Source organism: Nesoenas mayeri, assembly GCF_963082525.1.
Source record: "Nesoenas mayeri genome assembly, chromosome: 26".
NCBI lineage: Eukaryota > Metazoa > Chordata > Aves > Columbiformes > Columbidae > Nesoenas > Nesoenas mayeri.
Window position 1 is genome coordinate 3,980,590 of NC_137552.1, and position 14,599 is coordinate 3,995,188.

At 57.8% G+C, this 14,599-nt stretch overlaps 1 protein-coding gene across 1 annotated transcript in view; it reads right to left on the bottom strand.

The window, feature by feature from the left end:
* The window catches only part of SRCIN1 (SRC kinase signaling inhibitor 1), a gene marked incomplete at its 3' end in the record, with an annotated part of 36,417 nt that extends 22,199 nt beyond the window's left edge, over nt 1-14,218 (bottom strand). The window contains exons 1-2 of the mRNA XM_080359857.1: nt 13,940-14,218; nt 3,291-3,314 (exon numbers count right to left, since the gene is read on the bottom strand). Of these exons, the coding sequence (XP_080215983.1) occupies nt 3,291-3,314; nt 13,940-14,200 (285 nt within the window). The 5' untranslated portion in view covers nt 14,201-14,218. The remainder of the gene's footprint in view (nt 1-3,290; nt 3,315-13,939) is intronic.
* Between the last annotated feature and the right edge of the window lie 381 nt (nt 14,219-14,599).

The window sequence follows — 14,599 nt, forward strand, 5'->3', positions numbered from 1 at the left end:
AGATGTGCACAGCCCGCCATGGGCAGCCAGATGTGCGCGGGAGGCGGGCAGGCGCTTGCTGCCCTGCAATGGATCCCCCCCGCACCGGTGAAATGGGACATCCCCACAGCGAGCATCTCTGTGACACCCGCATCCCCGTGACACCCGCATCCCTCTGACACTCGCATCCCCGTGACACCCGCATCCCTCTGACACCGCATCCCTGTGACACCCACATCCCTGTGACACCCGCATCCCTCTGACACTGCAACCCCGTGACACGCGCATCCCTCTGACACCGCATCCCTGTGACACCCGCATCCCTCTGACACTGCAACCCCGTGACACCCGCATCCCTCTGACACCGCATCCCTGTGACACCCGCATCCCTCTGACACTGCAACCCCGTGACACGCGCATCCCTCTGACACGCGCATCCCTCTGACACCCGCATCCCCATGACACCCACATCCCCATGACACCCACATCCCCATGACACCCGCATCCCCATGACACCCGCAACCCCGTGACACCCGCAACCCCGTGACACCCGCAACCCCGTGACACCCGCATCCCTCTGACACCGCAACCCCGTGACACCCGCATCCCCCTGACACCGCATCCCTCTGACACCCGCATCCCCCTGATCCAACCTCAACCTCCCCTGGTGCAACTTGAGGCCGTTTCCTCTGCTCCTGGCGCTTGTTCCTGGGGAGCAGAGCCCGACCCCCCTGGCTCCAAGCTCCTTTCAGATAGTTGCAGAGAGCAAAATATGTTTTAAAGATGAATGCCTCCTGCCCCCCTCTTTCTCCCCTCCACATCCAAGTCATTTTTTCCCCCAGTAGCTTTTTCTCTAGTGCCTTTGATGTTCTTTTAAGGCCCTGACACCAAAGGATAACCATCGGTTATTCCCACTCCATCTCCAGCTCTGTGGTGACAGTCGGGAGCCAGCCCACCCCCCGTGTCAGCACAGTAGGACCCCCCCTCAGCACCACCTCACAGCATCCCTGGGGAGGGATCTGCCCCCCGGCCAGGTCTAGGGATGTGTCCCCATAGCCCCCAAGCCCTGCAGACCCCCAGGCTGAGATGTCACTGCCCTGGAGGGGTGACACCCAGAAGCCAGGCTGGTGGGGACAGGGGACACAGTTCAGGTGATGGAAGAGGGGGTGGGTACCTTGCTGTCCCAGCCGAGGGACTTGGGGACCGGCAGCAACGTGACAGCAGCCACGGGGCGGCTGGATCGATGGCTCCGTGCGAGCGCACAGCCCGACCCAGGAGGGGACATTTGTGACACGAGTGGGGCTGTCCCCATCTCAGAGCACATGCAGATGCCCCAGGGATGCGCTGGGACAGGAGGACGGCGCAGGGCAGGACCCACGGACAGGCAGGGATGGGGATGGGGACAGGGCCATGTCCTGGACCCCTCTCCGCAATGACGGCACCGCCAACGACATCCAAGAGCGTCTGCTCATCCCAGCACTGCAGCCACATAGAACCCCCCTTTCCCCAAACCCAGGCCTGGGGAGCCCCAAATCACAGCCAGCACCTGTCACCACTTGTCCCCGGGCCAGGAGGGGGACACCAGAGCGGGTCCTGCCCGGGGGGGCCCGTAGCATCTCACCACATCCCTGGATGTCCCCAGGAATTCGGCTCGGCCCCTTTGCTGGCAGCTGGACACACACAGGGAACCTAAAGGGTCATGAAGCTTTCATCTTGGGGAAAGAAGCAGGGGGGGAGGCCAAGGCTGCAGCTCCAGGGGACCCCGGGGGACGCAGGTGGCTGCGGTGGCCTCGAGGAAGCCCCCGGCACCTGCTTGCCGGGCTCAGGGTCCCCGCAGGGCGCTGCTGTGACAAGTGACAAGCCGTCCTCAGCTGCCTCACGCCCCACTTGGTAGCGGGGTCAGGCAGCTGGGACCCCCCCTCGGCCAGGGAATGGGGGTGATTTAACCCATAACGCATCCCCCAGCGGATACAGCCGGGGAAGATGCGCCATTCGCAATGCAAAGTATTTCCAGGTTTACGTGGAAAAATATAGTTATAGAAAATGTGCTGTCTGCAGCTGGGGACCCGCTGGGGCGGGTGGACCCTGAGGTTCAGCCCCATTTTATTTCTTACTTATATAAAAAAAGGGAAAAAGAAGCTTTTGTGCCTTCACCCCCCCAGGAATGTCCCCAAGAACATGTGGCTGGAATCAGCCGGTGAGAACTTGGACAGCTGAATATTCAGGGAGCCGCCGCTCACACGTGTTTTACACTGCAAATGCCTCAAGAATGAAAACTCGGAACAAGTGCACGTATCCTGCTCTGCGCCTCCTCCGCTCTCTGCCGCCAGCGCCAGGAAAACGCTTGTTTTGTTGGTGGTTTTTTATCACAGGAAGAGCAAACCCACCGGGGACAAACACGCCAAGGTCACCCAGCAACGCGCCTGACCTTGAAGTGGTGCCACCACATGCCTGGGCGAGGAGGAGGAGGAGAAGGAGGAGGAGGAAGGGCAGGCGCGGTGACATGCGCACGTCACCCCGCCAGACAATGGGGCGACTGTTGGCGAGGTGCTGGCAGGAGCCACCGCGTGGGGACAGCCCCAGGGTCCCCTCGGCGTCCCCAGGGACGGGTGGGTTTGGGCACAAAGGTGCGATAAAGCGAATGCCAATGATTCCTCCCGCAGCAGCCTCGTGACACGGGGCTGGTCCCACAACACCCAAGCGACAGGGGACAGTGACAGGGATGCGATGGCCAACGTGGGACAGAGCTGCCCCTCCCAACCAGCCCAACAAATAACTTCGCTGGTTTATTATGTTCTCCCTCAACACGCCAAACCAAAGCCGGTCTCTGGGGTTCCGCGTGGAATTCCTGTTGGAAAACTTGTTTTGTGCAGAGAAGGGACGGACACGCTATGATGACAGGGGACAAAAATCAGAGCAACCCTTGGCACCCATAGGCAGCTCCGCAGGGGGTCTGTGCGCCCAGCTGGTTCTTTTCTGTCCTTTTTCCCACTATTAAGGTCTCCGCTGCAATGAAACGACCCCAAAGCAGCAGGATGTGACGGTGGGGTGATAGTGATCGAAACGAGGGCAGGATGCAGATTCATCCCTCTCGGAGAACAGGTTTGTATCCGCACGACCACCCGACCCAAAAGCACAAAGAGCCTTCGCGCGACCTTAAGCTGCTGCTGAGCTGAGAACAAACTGCTTTGGCACAGGAGTCCTCACCGAAACACCCAAGTTCCCACCCCCCTCCACACACACGGGGATGAGGCAAGGCTGGAAAAATGCATGCATTTCAAACAGAAGCATGAAAAATCAGAAGTACTGACCTTAAAGCTCCAGTAGTTGGGTTGCTAACAAAAAATAAAACGAAAGAAAAACAAAACAAAACAAAAAAAAAATACCATTAAGATTCTGGTTTGGACTTTTCGTTTTCCTTTTGAGAATTGTTGACTTTAAACTGCGACATCAAACCTGCTCTGGGTTCTGTTTAAAGTCCCCTCCCAACGGGTCGCTGATTTTCATGCTGCTCGGGGGGGACCATGCGGGGATGGTGATGGGACTGAATGCAGAGCGGGGTGCAAGGGAACCAAAGCAGAGCAAAGTGGGGGGCAGGACCACAGCCCGGCATCCCTACTGGGGCCACCAGTATGCCCAGCATACCTACTGGGGGCACCAGTACGCCCAGCGTCCCTACTGGGGTCGCCAGTACGCCCAGTGTCCATACTAGGGCCGCCAGTACGCCCGGCATCCCTACTGGGGGCACCAGGATGCCCAGCATCCCTACCGGGGGCACCAGTACGCCCAGCGTCCCTACTGGGGTCGCTAGTATGCCCAGCGTCCATACTAGGGCTGCCAGTACGCCCGGCATCCCTACTGGGGGCACCAGTACGCCCAGCATCCCTACTGGGGCCAACACTATGCCCGGCATCCCTACTGGGGTCACCAGTACACCCGGCATCCCTACTGGGGGCACCAGTACACCCGGCATCCCTACTGGGGGCACCAGTACGCCCAGAATCCCCACTGGGGGCACCAGTACGCCCAGAATCCCTACTGAGGCCACCACTACGCCCAGCATTCATACTAGGGCCACCAGTATGCCCGGCATCCATACTAGGGCCACCAGTACACCCAGCATCCCTACTGGGGTCACCAGTACACCCAGCACAAGCTGGGATGCTGTGGTCAGGCTGCTGCCCCGGCAGCCAGAACAATGTCTATTTTAAAAGGGATTTTGCAATCCCCCTTCTCCGCCTCTTCCACCTCCCTCTGCGGCTCCTTCGCCGCGTTGCCACCGGTGTCAAGCCGATGTGCTCCAGCGAGTGACGGGAGCTGGCACCGCTCGCAGCCCAGCGAACCGGAGGGCGCGGGAGCTGCCACCCCCCGAGCGGCACCCGTGGGACGTGGCCCCGAATGTCCCGAGGATGCTCGGCGCTGCCGCTCACTGCAAAACCCACTGTGGCCCCCTCCCCGGGCTGCCACACACCCTGGTGACAAGAAGCCTGAGCCACCTTGCTTGGAGGGGATGGATTTTGGTGCAGTCAATGGGTGGGGTGGGGGAAACGGGTGCAGAGCAGCTTTGGCTTCAACAGTCTTTTTATTGGGAGCGAAGTTCTCAACGTCTCTTTTCTCCCCTCTCACACCCGCTTGTCGCTTTTTTATAGTGTTTATTTCCTCACCGCAACCACCGCAGATGCAAATCTAGCTCATCGCTTCGAGGATGATTATTTGATTATTATTATCATTATTTTAAATAGGAAGCAAGCTCCCAGCCCCTGCAATGCCCCGCTTGCTGCCAAGGAGTCTCCCATCACAGTGCTCAGGGAGCAGAGGAAGAATTTGCAATAACATTAGACCATCGCAGAGTATTTATTCAAGGACTTTAACAATCCACCAGCAGATTTGCTGCTGGGGTATTAACCCTTCTGCTGCCAAGGTGAAGAGAGCTCTAGTCTATGTGTATATACACACGTTCACTTGTCGGACTCATCTCAAGCACCTACAGGATACTCTTACCCAAACTCAAGGTGCAGTTCATATCAATATTCCGTAAGATATCAATAGACCTGAACCAAACTCTGCCTCAACTAAACTAAAACTGTTTAAAAGGTGACTTAAGTCCAATGAGAGCAAGGTTTTCATGCAGACAAGCCTCAAGGCACAAAGGTCTTTTCCAAGGGCACGCCGTGACTCAGAAGCAGAACCAGAAATAGAAGTCCAGAGCTGTGATTACCAGGCTCTGTTAGATAACAACCAGCCGGATCCAAGCCTGTCCTGGGCACCGAAAGCTTTTCCAAACCATCAGGAGCTTGAAAGTGAGAAACCACTTCAGAACACCTTTGGGTGCTAATGAAACTGTCCGTCAGATCCAGCAATTAACAGCCCAGCTGCACCAGCAGCGCTTTGCAGCCTGAGCTCCTGGTAAAAGATGCTGGTGCAAGATGCGGGTGCAAGACACCAGTGCAAGACGATGGTGCAAGATGCCAATGCAAGACGATGGTACAAGATGTGGGTGCAAGATGCCAATGCAAGACGATGGTACAAGATGTGGGTGCAAGATGCCAATGCAAGACAATGGTGCAAGATGTGGGTGCAAGATGCCAATGCAAGACGATGGTGCAAGATGTGGGTGCAAGATGCCAATGCAAGACGATGGTGCAAGATCCAGGTGCAAGACACCAGTGCAAGATGTGGGTGCAAGACAATGGTGCAAGATGTGGGTGCAAGATGTGGGTGCAAGACGATGGTGCAAGATGTGGGTGCAAGATGCCAATGCAAGATGATGGTGCAAGATGTGGGTGCAAGATGCCAATGCAAGATGATGGTGCAAGATGTGGGTGCAAGATGCCAATGCAAGATGCCAATGCAAGATGCGGGTGCAAGATGCAGGTGCAAGATGCCAGTGCACGATATAGGTGCAAGACGCCGGTGCAAGATAGATATGGGTGCAAGATGCCAGTGCAAGATGCCAGTGCAAGGCAAGGCTGGCAGCACCGGTACCAAAGCACCCGACCCCTGCACACCTGGGCTGGAGAAGCTGCAGGGTAGTGGCCAAACCAGTGTGTCCCAGTCCCCAAAGACCCCATCCCAGTCTGTGGTGGGAGATGATGCTCCTGACTTCTTCTTTCTGCAACTTTTTTCCCCTCCACGCTCTTTATTTTGCTGTTGAAGAGTCTCAGTAATTTTCCTCAGACGCTGATATTACTGATCCTATCTCGTGCCAGCCCTTGGTATGTATTTTATTTATTATTTTAGGATGACTGGACAGGCTTATCACAAAGCCCATAAATTACATCCCCACCGCGCACAACCGCTCCACATCAAACCGGTGACGAGCTTGTCTGAACCCCAAGTGCCTGGGGGGGGGAATGAGAACGTTCTGGAAGCGATTTGGGGCTGGTTAGCAGGACCTGGAGGGTGTGCTGGGATGGCACAGGATGGCACCCCGCCGAGTTTTCGGGGGGGCTCCATCTGTCCCCACGCCGGCGCTTTGCCCAGCCCTTCGCTCATCCTCCAGCCATCCCAAAGCTCCCAAAGGACACGTTCCTGGTACCCCGAGGGTTGGCAGGGATGGGGGGACCAGGGCAGCACATGCTGGACCTGCCAGCAGGTCCCCAAACAGCAGGGGACAGCACGGCTGGGCTGGATTTGTACCAAGAGGAGAGGGCCAAGGTAGAATTAACATATCGCTGGCTCTTCAAAAGCATCAAAGGGAGATAATGGTCTGCGAGAGGATTTGAAGCGACAGCCCTTGTTACAGCCGATAAAGCGGGCGGCTCGCTGGCAGCAGAAGGTAGGAAGAATTACAAAGGCTGAGATGAAAATTGCAATGAAAGTCATGGCCATGATGCTGCAAACGGGTGAATGAATTAGGACTGGAGGCTCTCCCAGAGCACAGACGTGTGCACACGTGTGTGCGCAGGGGCCGGAGCTCGTGTGCAAGGGGTAAAATGGGGGTTGTTATGGTCCCACGAGCCCCCAGTAACGAGGGAACCCGTGTACACATGGATGCTCAGAGGGATGCACCTGCAAACACACACGCACCTGCGGCCAAGAGGAAAACCAGAGCTGGGGGAATGAAATGTGGCTGAGAACATTTCGTAGTTAAGTTTAATATCTATCTATCTATCTATATATCTATCTATCTATATATATATGGTCTTTGTGATTGTCCCAGGAGAAGAGCAGGAGGTAAAAGAAATCCGACTGAGTCACCGCCTTGACCAAGGCAAACTTCTCCTGGTTAGCAATTAGAACACAAATCTGTTAGAGATTAACAAGGCAGGACCAAATTCGTCCCTCGAAAATGGACAGCAGCAGCATCCCCAGCACGCTCCAGCGAAGGGAAGGACAGAGGCAGTTTCATTGGCTTTTTAATTAACTCATTTTCAGGAGTTCCAGTTTCTGATAGAATCCCCCTCAGGCAGGATGTCTTGACAAACAAAAATCTCCTTGAAAAATAACAGCAAAGTGAATTTAATCTGTTTCTCCTTATTAAAGGTTTTTAAATGCTTTCCAGCACAAGAGAAACTGAATTACAGTGGCAATAGCGAGATGACAAGACGGAGAGTCGAATGCAAACAGTAACCAGATAGAGAGGAGAGCGACACCGCCGCTGTGCATTGCAGATACTGTCACCTGAGGTCTCGTAATTATTGCAAAAGGAGCTCTCGAGCCTCTCGAAGCACAGAGGAGAGAGGCCAGTGTGACACGAGATGGGATGCAGGAGCCCTGGGGCTAATTCCCATCAAACCCGAGGCCTTGGGGACCACCCAACCCGGACCCCACGGTGACACGGCCACCAAACACTTGCTTTGCTGCTCCTCATGCAGACACAGGCAAATTTAGGCAGGGACTTGGGTTGTACTGCACTTGCCTCCAGCCTCCAGCCCAAAGATGCTCCGCTGGCCATCACGAGATGCGCTCCTGACCCTTCCCTGGCACCAACGCAAATCTCATCAGCAACAACGTCCGTTCAGAGCGACTCATGGGGACAAACGCTCCGCTGAGGATCAGCCGTGCCGCTGCCTGCTCAGGCTTTCGAACCTCCCACAGCCAAGGTCAAGGGCTCTTCTTGTGCTGCAGGTTCCCTGGGGTCAGGGTTTGGTGCGCAGCACATTCCCAGCCTGCTCGCGATGGTCTCTGCTTGTCCCCTGCGCTGGCAATGACCGTGCACCCCAAAATGGGGGGGCAAGGTCTCTTCCACCCCCCCATCCTGCTCCCAGGGCGTGGGAAGGGCAGCCAGGCAGCGGGGCCAAAGGTTTTTTGGGGGGAAGGCAGGAAAATCAGACAGAAGTTGGGCAGATCAGATTGCAGAGTCGCTATGGCAACGGCAAAGGCGTAGGTGGACCAACACAATGGGGACGTGCAAGGTAAACCAGGCAGCAGAGCAGGCAGCAGAGCAGGCAGCAGAGCAGGCAGCAGAGCAGGCAGCAGAGCAGGCAGCAGAGCAGGCAGAATTGGGGTTAGGAACAGCGGGAAACTTTTGGCGGCGGCAGGATGGGGATGGATGTACACGTGCATGCCGGAGAGGCAGCAATACCCACACCCCCATGGCAGCACCGGCACCGTGATCCCCCAAACCACAGTGAGGAACTGGGGAGCACTGGGAGGCCAAGAACATCCCACCTGCCACTGGGATGGAGTTGGATGCAGCTACTGACCGGCACCCGATGGGTTACACCACGGGCTCATTGATGCCCTCCCCGGGGCTGCCATCACCTATTTATTCCCCACTTCTCAGGCACCTCAAGCCCTTCTTCCCCTCTGCTCTGTGCATAAAGCCCAAGGAGAAGTGGGGTGACCCACAGACCTTTGCGTGACTCCCCAGGACCTGATTCCCAGCCCAAACATGGGCCAGGTCTCTTTGAATCAGCCAGGAACTGCTCCCACCAAGGGAAAAATAAGAGAATCAATAGAGACAGCTCAGGCTGCAGTCGCAGGGACACACACACACACACACGCTTGCTCATGTTACTCCTGACAGCCAGGCACGTTCTCCTCCACCATTACAGCACTTTGCAACGGTTCACAACACCCGAGACCGAGAGCAGACCCTGGGAAGAGCACCCAAGTGCCCCACGTTTCGCCCCCGACACCCCAGCGAGCTCCCCAAAACCGCTTCACGTCCCGCAGCCTCTGCCGCCCGTCACCGCGGGTCCTGCAACAGCAGAGCGCGCAGGTACCCCACGCCCCGGGGGTGCAACGGGGGGTACCCCCAGCCCGGCCAGGCGCCCCGCGAGGACAAAGAGATGCCAACCTCACGTCACGGTCACGGGCACCTCGCCGTGTGCCCAGCTGCCCCTGCACCTCTCGGGGGGATGGAGCAAGATGCTCTCAAGCTGCTCCTCCACCATGCAGGTCTCGCTCCCCGATACGTGCCCGGGGGGTCCTCCTGGTGCCAGCAGGTCCCCCCCAGCAGGCAGGACGCTCGGCCAAGCGAGCTGGAGGTGAGACAAGCCCCCACGTAGCGCAGGGATGCTGCACAGCCAGGCCACCATCTGTCCCTCTCCGCAGCCCGAGAAGGGCAGAGGGGAGCGGTGTCTCTTGCAGAGGGACAGGGACACGGGTGACAACACGAAGCTGCCCTGGGAAGGTGGGAGCTGGAGGGGGGGGTTTGCATGGCTCCATGTGCAACGGGAGGAGCAGGGGGAGCCTGCAGCTGCTGCACCAAAGGGCAACGCAGGGACGATGGGACCCACAAATGGCCACCCAATGGGAGGGGGGGACCCCCAGGAAAGGGAACGTCGGGAGGCTGGAGGGGAGGGGGGATGGAGGGAAAGAGGGGTTTGGAGGGGAAAGAGGAGATGGAAGGAAAGGGGGGGTTGGAGGGGAAAGAGGGATGGAAGGAAAAGGGGGAATGGAAGGAAAGGGGGGGGTGGAAGGAAAGGGGGGGGTGGAAGGAAAGGGGGGGGTGGAAGGAAAGGGGGGGGTGGAAGGAAAGGGGGGTGTCACCCCCCCGGGGCTGAGCGCCGCGGCCGTGGGAAGGGCACGACCAGGGGCACCGGCTGGCGAGGGGGACCGGGACGATTGGAGAAGGGGACGCCGGGGCGGGGGTAACACCAGGATAGCAGAGAAAGGAGAGGCGGGGGCACCGCAACAGCCGGACACCGGGGGACAGGAGGAGACCGCGACACCGGACCCGCACCCCCCGCTCCCCCGTACCTGCGGCAGGTGAGCCGGGCCGGGCTCCGCAGCGCGGACGAGCCCCGTTCCTCCCGTTCGTTCCGCTCCGCTGGGCAGCGCGGCCCGGGGGGGGGTCCGGGTGGGGGGGGGGGGGGGCGGGCGGGGCCGGGGCCGCTGCGCGCGGAGCGGAACCGCCACCTCCCGCCACCTCCCGCCGCTGCGGCCGCCGGCCCCGCGCGCGCCCGCCGCTGATAGGGGGCGCGGTCGCCACGGCAACGGCGACTCCACCTGCGGGCCGGGGGAGGGGGGGGGGGCGGCGGCGGGGGGACCTCCCGGCCAGGAGGGGGCGCGCGCGCACGGTGGGGGCGGGGCTTGGGGGGCGGGGCTTGGGGGGCGGGAAATGGGGATGCATTGGGGCAAGAGGGCGATGGGGGGAATTGGGGGAGCAAGAGGGTGACTGGGGGTGCATTGAGGCAAGAGGATGCTGGGGGCAACTGAGGGTGCAATAGGGCAGGAGGGTGCTGCAGGAGCTGGGGATGCAAGAGGGTAAGTGGGGGTGCAATGGGGCAAGAGGGTACTGGGGGTGCAAGGGGGTAGCTGGGGGTGCAAGAGGGTAACTGGGGGTGCAAGAGGGCAAGAGAGTGCTGAGGGGAACTGGGGTTGCAAGGGGTGGGTGCTGGGGGGAATTGGGGGTGCATGTGGCAGGAGGGTGTTGAAGGGAACTGGGGGTGCAATAGGGTAACTGGGAGTGCAATGGGGCAAGGGGTGGGTGCTGGGGCGACTGGGGGTGCAATGGGGCAGGGGTGCATGCGGGTGCAATATTCTTCTAATATCTTTAATCAGTGGGATCTGGGTCTGAGCATCCACAGATTGGATCCTGCCTGCCCCCAACGCCCCCCCCAGCCCAAACCACGAGCATACACAGCACTGTGAACCCCAAGAGCTGCAGAGCCGGCCAAAACACCACTGAGAATGACCCGTGCGAAAAATTGCCCCGTGTCCGGCCCTGCCTGCACACCCAGCCACGTGCACTCGAATTCCAGCCCCCGCTGGGTCCCCAGCGTGGCAGCGCACCCCGCTGCAGGGTGGGGAAGCAGCCGAGACCCCCCGCTTTATTTGGGGAAACTGAGGCACAAAGCTGCAGCAAAGCAGCACCTCCCCAGCCTGCCCCCCCACTCACACCAGTGCGCCCAGCAGCGATACTGGGGGGCCCCTTGGCGACTGCCCAGCCTGGTCTGTCCATACATCTGCGCTGCCTGTTATTTATTTATTCCAAAGTCGGATTTATTCTGGGCAGCTGCAAATCTGCTGCTGTCAGGCAGCCGCCGGCACGTTAACACTCAGCCCCAGCCTTTTTTCCTTTCTTTATTTATATTTTTTCCCCTGCAGCAGAACTGGACAAGCTTAAATCCCAGCTTTTATAGACTTTTCTTTAGCCCTGAGAGAGGCATGTTTCTGCTCCAGCCCCGCTGCGGTATTTAACCTCACGCTGCAGCTTAGGAGCTGCGAGGTGCCCGAGTAGACACGGCTTAATTGTGATCCAGCTGGCGGGCGGGTGTTTAACTGGTTACGAGGGTTTGTAATCCCTCGTTTTCCAGGGTTTATCACTTGTCTGTGTAAAAACACGCGGTCCCGGTTGGTACGTTCCCTCGGAGCCCCATGCAGAATAATGTGAGAAATAGGGAGGGGGGTTTGAGGTCACTCCCTTAAACCCTCATATTATTTCTCTAAATGTTCTTAACTTTCTATACATTTGGCATCGGCCACCACGGGGGTGGACTCGGCTGGGTCGCCCGTCCCAAAGCATCAGTGCACACGCAGAGATGGGAAACTTGGCCATCCATCCCATTCTTGCCGGATTGACCCCAAATTCAGCGCCCCATTCCCATCCTTTTCGTCATTAACGTGCCCATTCAACGCATCTTCCCATCTGGGTTTTAAATCAGCTACCAGCCGCCTCGGACTCCTCCGCAGATTAGCTCACAGTCTGTAGGGTGTTGGTACAATTATTTGCCCTTCTTTGTGTGATTTTTCTCCACTCTGTTATATACACATGCGATTAACATTAATATTGTGCTTGCTTTCCCGTTCCTATGCACGAGTACAACGGCATTTTGCTGGAGGCTTCGCCACGCTGAAAGGGATGTTGACATTTATGACATGTTTCTATTCACCTCTGACTTTGTAAACTCTCTCATATGTGATTTTTTAGAAGATAATAAAGAACTAGCAAAGCCTGTGATCCCAAATACCCTCCAGGCTCCCCTAGAGCAGCAAGGCAAGTTCCAAACATCTCAGGCGAACCCCGAGTGTTGGATCTCAATGTCATTTAAAGGTTGGCACCCTGGGTTTCTAGTTTCCAATGTCATTGTCTCCCCATTATTATTTACCACCTGCAGTGAAAATGAAGATAAATGGGGGAAAAATGGGTTTGACTGGTACCAATAGATGCACAGACCCCCCAGTCCCACTGGGCACCCATGACCCTGAGTGACGGGGTGCAGAAGGCAAGCAGATCATTCCAGAATCCAGATCATCTTCCTTTCACCTTCCAAAAACCCTCCAAAACTTATCAGACCCCAGGTCAACACAAACCGGAATTCTTTAGAGCTACTGCTTAAAAAATAATATCTTTAAATTGTAATAATAAGGGAAAGATTTCTAGTTATTTACTGAGAAATAGCACTCTACAGCTAGAAATGTCACTGCTCCCGCTCACAAGCAGATGTGGACCGTGCGTGTGGTACTGGCCCCGCTCCGGCCAAGAGCGATGGCAAAGTCCATAATTAACCAAAATCGGGATGCTGGGCTGGTGCAAATCACCGCAGCCGCGCAGGATTCGGCCGCTTCCCTTTGCACAGCAGCTTTTGGCAAAGAGAGGGGCTGCGGAGCGGGGACCCCCCGGTGCTCCCGAACCAGGCGGATGCGAAGCGGGTGGCGGATCGGAGGCAGCGATGCCGGTTTTCCTTACAAAACTCAATGTCTTCCCGCTGCGCTAAGTCTGGGAGCCGCCGGCTCCGTCCTCGGGGAGGTGTCTAGTTGGAGATGATCTAAGAGTCCTTTCCAGCCGCATCCTCCGGCTGCTCCGCGCTCGCCCTCCCCGGTGCCTTTTTGTATAAGTGACAGTTCAGGTGGGGATTTATTGCTGTCCCAGGGCTGCGAAGTCACTGTCACCCAGAGGAGGAGTGATCGGGGTGCTGCCTGGCCTGGGGACACCCCTGGGCACACAGGATGGACATTGTCCCCAGGACCGCTCAGCACGAGGGTGCCCGGGTGCATCATGCACCGTCCTGGTCCTTGAGGGAGGATCAAGTCACCAGGGAACACACAATGAAGGAACATCCCCACATGGATGTGGGGACCAAACTGGGTGTCCCTTGCCTCATGCTCTTCCTCAGACCTGGGGATGCTCTTCCTCAAACCCAGGGGATGCTCTTCCTCAAACCCAGGGGATGCTCTTCCTCAAACCCGGGGGATGCTCTTCCTCAGACCTGGGGGATGCTCCCCACGGAGGCTGCTGCAAACAGCCACCCATTTCATACACCATCAAATAAAGCTAAATTTGAGATGTATGTATTTTTTTATCAATGGTCACCTTTTCAGATCATTTCCTTTGCAATATGTTATTTTTTTGACCATTCTGATTATCAAAAGCAGGTCTAACACACAGCGCATTTTCCAGGAAGGGTGACAGAGGGAGCGTGCTGCTCACACGTGCTTCTAAACACATTACATTGGGGAAAACCCAGAGATCTGTGACACTTCAGGACAAAAGCCGCTGACCCTCCTCTCCTCCAGACAGCCCCCAAGGACCAGATAGGGTCCCCCTGCACCCCAAGATGTCCCTTACCTGGTCCCGCAGGCGCTCCTGCTGTCCCCGCAGCGCCAGCGCGTGCTGCGGGTACTTGTTCTTCAGGTGGTCCATGAAGGCGTCCCGCTTGCGCTCCATCTCGGATTTCTGGAGGCCAGTGAGGGCTTCCAGGCTCTGGGCGGCGATGACGGTGTGCCGCCGCTCCGAGGTGTGCACCAGCCCCACGTTGGAGAAGCGCCGGGTGCCGTTGCCCAGGGTCCGGTATTCCCGCGGGTACTCGGCATCATCCGCCGAGATCATGTGGGTGCTGGTCCGCTCGGGATCTGCGCGGGCAGGGGGAGAAAAGTGGGGTCAGGGACACCCATGCTGCTATGGGGCACAGGGGGGTGCTGAGATTTGAGGATGGAGACAGGGTTTTGGGGTAGGAGTGGTGGCTGAGCCCAGCTGGGAGCGGGGGCACCCCTCAATGGGATACACTGGGGGCTGGAGGGTGCAGGGTTGTCCCCTGCGGTGGTAGCGGTGTCACCACTCCTGGGGACGGTGGTGGTAGCGGATGGATGGGGCAGGGGGCAGCAGGAGGGACGGAGGGGCTGGGATGCCACCGGGACCACGACGTTCAGACCGAAACATGAATAAAGCAGCGTTGGGGTCATTAAAACGGCACAGACGAGACACAGGAGCTGGGCACCACTACAGAGC